The sequence below is a fragment of the Belonocnema kinseyi genome, chromosome 3 (assembly GCF_010883055.1).
Source record: "Belonocnema kinseyi isolate 2016_QV_RU_SX_M_011 chromosome 3, B_treatae_v1, whole genome shotgun sequence".
NCBI classification, from domain to species: Eukaryota; Metazoa; Arthropoda; class Insecta; order Hymenoptera; family Cynipidae; genus Belonocnema; species Belonocnema kinseyi.
Genome location: NC_046659.1, coordinates 27,473,592 through 27,478,362, shown reverse-complemented (window position 1 = coordinate 27,478,362; position 4,771 = coordinate 27,473,592). Strand labels below are relative to the sequence as shown.

The 4,771-nt window shown below is 32.9% G+C and overlaps 1 protein-coding gene across 3 annotated transcripts in view; it reads right to left on the bottom strand.

The window, feature by feature from the left end:
* The window catches only part of LOC117168854, a 24,671-nt gene extending 23,780 nt beyond the window's left edge, over positions 1 to 891 (bottom strand). For 2 of the 3 annotated variants that reach the window (XM_033354720.1, XM_033354719.1), the window contains exon 1: positions 758 to 891. In XM_033354720.1, the coding sequence (XP_033210611.1) occupies positions 758 to 884 (127 nt within the window). In that variant the 5' untranslated portion in view covers positions 885 to 891. The remainder of the gene's footprint in view (positions 1 to 757) is intronic. The other variant, XM_033354721.1, reaches the window with a different exon arrangement.
* Between the last annotated feature and the right edge of the window lie 3,880 nt (positions 892 to 4,771).

Genomic DNA, 4,771 nt, shown 5'->3' with positions numbered 1-4,771 from the left:
ATTTCATTTGCCAAAAAAGTTCTATGGTTCACAAAAAAATTTTGTTCAATGGAAAAAAAGAGGTTGGTAATGTAGGAATCCCACTGTGTCGCATGCCCTTAACACTTTTTTTAATTGATGAATTTTCTCATTACACTTATTTATAATTATAACTTATATACTGATACACAATTTTCTAGTTGAATTCAAAAATGTTGTCTTTTTTGGCGTATATCATTCCATTTACGAGAAAGGTTCTATTAATTCCAATTTTAAGCATTAAAAAAAGTTAGATATCTGAGTCATCGAAACCCGTAGATTCCGAATTATTATGTTTTAGGCTGTTAACTATGAAATTACAAAACATCTACTTCTAAATTTTAATCCGAAAGCTTAACAAAGGACCCTTGAGTGTCGGCTACTCTATTGAGATAGCCTCTCTGGCTATCCTAAAGAATTTTTAGTATATACTCAAAAGATTCTTTTCGGTAGGGATATCTCCGAATTCAGTTTAAAAAAATTTTCATTTTTGTGGAAAAAAGCCGGAGAAACTGTAAGTATCACATGCCCTTAAGGGCTCTAATAGGAGCCAAAATTTTTGTTTTTATATGTACTTTCAACATTTCCACACCATTAAAAAAAAATTTTTTTAACAACCTAAGGGTACACAGGTAGCCGTGGGGGAAACGACGACTGCCTGCACCACTAACTTCAGAATGAAAGTGGAAAGGTCTATTTATTTATGGACAAACCCATAAATAATTCTAAAAGAATGTACCTGTTGCTTTTTTACCTTCAGACGACATTTCTTTAAAAAAATATTCTTTTAAAAAATGTGTATCTGTAGCTTCCTTTAATGCTTCTATCATAAATTCATCTTCAGAACTTAAATTATTTTTATCCATCTTTATATTCGATGTGCAGTCCTAGGCATGATCTAATAAATACATGGTCTAGCCACGCGCAAGTAAAAAAAACCGAACCAATAAGGACCCACCGCTTAATTTCTCCATCTTGGATAAGAAAGGCGGCAAACCTAAGGGATTTTAAAGTGCAAAATGTAAGAATAAAAATTTCTTGTACTTTTCAGGTGTATAAATATTTGTATCCTTATAAAATGTATTATAATAATGTTGAAGATCGTTAAAGGAAAATACGGATTAACTATAATTTTAGGTTATGTGTTTCATAACTTCTTTCTGCTGACAAAAAATGACGTATCTGTGTCAAATAAAATGCAATTGAAGTCAAGTGGGAAAGTTCTGACGAAAGAAAATAATATAATGCAGTACAGGTTGGACGCTGGACCGGGAAACCTAGAAAACCGGGAAGTTACAGTGAATTTATTTTTCGACCGCGAATGTTACAAAATTTGTATAATAAAAATGTTGTCCAACTTTGATTTCAACCGTTTTTTTTTTAATTTCCTAAATTGTGATTTTTATAGATTATTATACCATTTAGTTTAGAATACTTAATTCGAGAATCTGTCACTTTAAAAATTTTCTAGTTAAATGTTCTTATTTTTCAGCATACATTTTGATTGAAGAATTTTAAAATGTAGTTTTAGAGGTTGAAAAAATTAAAAATTACAAGTTTTTAAAATCGAAGATTTTTTTATAAAGAACTAGGTGGCCGTCGGACTGACAAACCGAGAATTTTACGAATTTTCAGAAGAAAAATCTGCCCAAGCTATATTTTAACATTTTTAAAAATAATTAAAGTGCAGTTTTGAGGATTTAAACAATTAAAAATTAAAAGTATTTGAAGCTGAAAATGTTCGATAAAAAACAGTTTTATTTTATCAACTGTAAATATTAAATAAATAAATAATTTAAAAAATGGATCTGTACTCATGATTTATCAATAATATATTTTTCATTCACAGTTTCAGGTATTCCTTTATATATTTTTTTATATTAAATTTAATAAATAAATTTATTAATATATTACTTCTATTAATGTTTTCAGCCATTAAAAAATGTAAACGTGCGTTTGACTATTTTCCACTTAAAAATAAATCCATAATAATATGATCATAATTAGATGTTTTTATTAAATTAAAAATATTGTGAGTCTAAATTATTTAATTTTTAACCCATTTAATTTGAAATTTCTTAATGTAGAAAAAGAATAAGTATTTAATATTTAGCAATATTTCACTGTTCATTTAAGACGAATAAATTTAAACCAAATATTGAAAAGAAAACAATTTGAAACTAAACTGTTTTACATAGAAAGCTTTGAATCTTTAGATTTTCAAAGAACTTTTGATTTTTTAGCATTACAATTTTAATTGTTCTATTTAACAAGTGTTTAATTTATAAGTGAAATTGTTAAATTTTGACGCATAAATAACAATTGAACACTTATTGTTTGTACACAAAATTTTAGTAATTTTAAGAGATATGTCAAAGTTTTAAAAAGATTCAAAATTAATGACAAGCTTGGTATTATTTCAAGTAATTTAAACGAAGTGTCTTAATTCACTTTCCTATAACAATTCGCCGTACAGTCTTAGGCGTCAAACTTAAACTGCGCGGTCAAACTAATAAAATGGTGGAATTAAGCGGTTGCGTTACTTGAACGAAACAGGGCCCTCAAGTGGCTAGACCATGTATTTGTTAAATCATGGTCGTAGGGTTGTGAGCAATGAAACGTTTCATTGTAACATTGAAACTTTCACTTGAAACTTTCAAATGTTTCACAGTCAAACTTTCATCATTTCATGAAACATTGGGATGATGATTCTAGTGCGCACTTCGGTGCGCATGCGTTGGCTTCATACTGACTTTGGAGTCGTGTATATTCAGCCATGATCCGGTAATGCGTGATTCCATAGAGAATGGTGAAACAGTAAGTTTGTTATCTGAAACAAGTTAAGCGAACTGCCCAGTAGGGCAGAACGTCGCACCTCGCTGCGATGTCGAAATTCGAAAGCGGACGACGAAGCTGGAGGGGGAAATGGTACCCGCGCTTACTTATCCGCGGGTACTCCCCCCTCCAAAACCGTCACGCGCAGGCTCACATAGGCAGGAATTTTGAAGCTTTGCTTATAGGAAAGTTTTTTTTTATATCTGGAGGTTGGATTTTTTAAGAAATCTAAAAACGTGAGAAACCACCCTAATGGAAGGATTAGCAAGGACTTGATTGCTATAGAATGGCGGTGCACATTTAAGTGCCTTCGAAAGACCCTTAAGAAGGCTAGGACGGAAACCATTGAATCTGGGACATTGCCAGAGGACGTGTTCGAGGTCTTCGTCTATTTGAGGGTTGTTTTATCGAAAAGAGCTGACAAAGTCCGATGGGAGGAACCCTATGTTTAGGAGGGAGACATTAGAATTGGCGGATTTGGCGGTTACGTCTGCGAGCTCATTTCCCGGAATTTCCTTATGGTCTGGTACCCATGCTAGGGTAATATTACATTTAAGTGCGATAAGGGAGGCAAGACGGTTTCTGATTAGGAAGATAAGGTGAGATTTAATTTTACTGGGGTTAGTTGAAGAGACACTTTCTAAGACACTTAACGAGTCCGTAAATATAACAACTTTTTTAAATTTATGCTTTATAATGAAATCTAGTGTATATAAAATGGCTATTGCTTCAATAGAGAAAATGGATGCAGAGTAATTAATTTTCCATGAGTGTGTAAATTGCCCAGCGGGGCAAACCGAGGCGCAGCCCGCAGATTTGCCATCTTGAGAATTTACGACGTCCGTATAGAAAATCAAGAAGTCTCCAAACTCCTCAATAGCATTTTGGAAGAAAGATGGTGGGTCAGGAGAATTTTGAGTTAGAAAACCTATTTGAACGTTTATTTGAGGAAAGAATGATCACTGTATGGAAATTCAAAGAGGGGATGGTGGAGAGATCTGCGTATTTGGGGCATAAGATTCCGGGTGTTCTTAAAGGCTGCTATGAGTGTAAAAATGTCTGATTCTATGAGGGTTGTTTTGATGTGTGCTATTCCAAAGGTTCTCAAGCTTGTTTATTAGGGCGTGATTATGGTTTGCGAACGTCTTTACGATATATTTGTTGACTAGAAACTGAATCGAAATTTAAGGGGGGGTTCACATGTTTCTGCTAAAATTACATTTATAGGGGTACTTGTCCTATAGCCTACTGCTATTCTCAGGGCTTGGTTTCTAATTTCTTCTAGTTTATCAAAGAATTTATGGTTTTGAAATGTGTAAATATTAGAACCGTAGTCTAAACAACTTCTGATGAGAGTCATAAATCATTATGAGAGTATATGGGTGGGCACCCCACCACACGCCTCTCAAGACTCTTATGATATTTAGGGTTTTTCTGAGTTTATCAATTAAAAACTTAAAGTGTTCATTGAACGAAAGTGAATAATCCAGAATAATTCCTAAAAATTTTACGTGTAAGGAGGGCTTAATGAAACAGTTATTAAGATTTAATGTATATATGGGGTCGTCCAAATTTAATTTTATTTTGTTAAAAAGAGCTAATTTTGTTTTCTCAGGGCAAATTTCTAATCCGCGATCTGCAAATGCATTTAAGCATTGTTAGAGAGATGTGATGCAAAGTCCGGGATCACTGGATCTGAATAAAATTACTATATCATCTGCAAATTCGAATATAATACACCCCGCCGACAAAAGTCGATGGAGCTTGCGAGTATACATTGAATACATTATAGGACTCAGAATGCAACCCTGGGGAAGGCCCACTGTGCTTATTCTAGGTCCAAGCAATTCCCCATTGATATTAAAATAAATGTTCTTGCATGAAATAGAGTTGTAGACAAATTTAGCTATATTTTTAT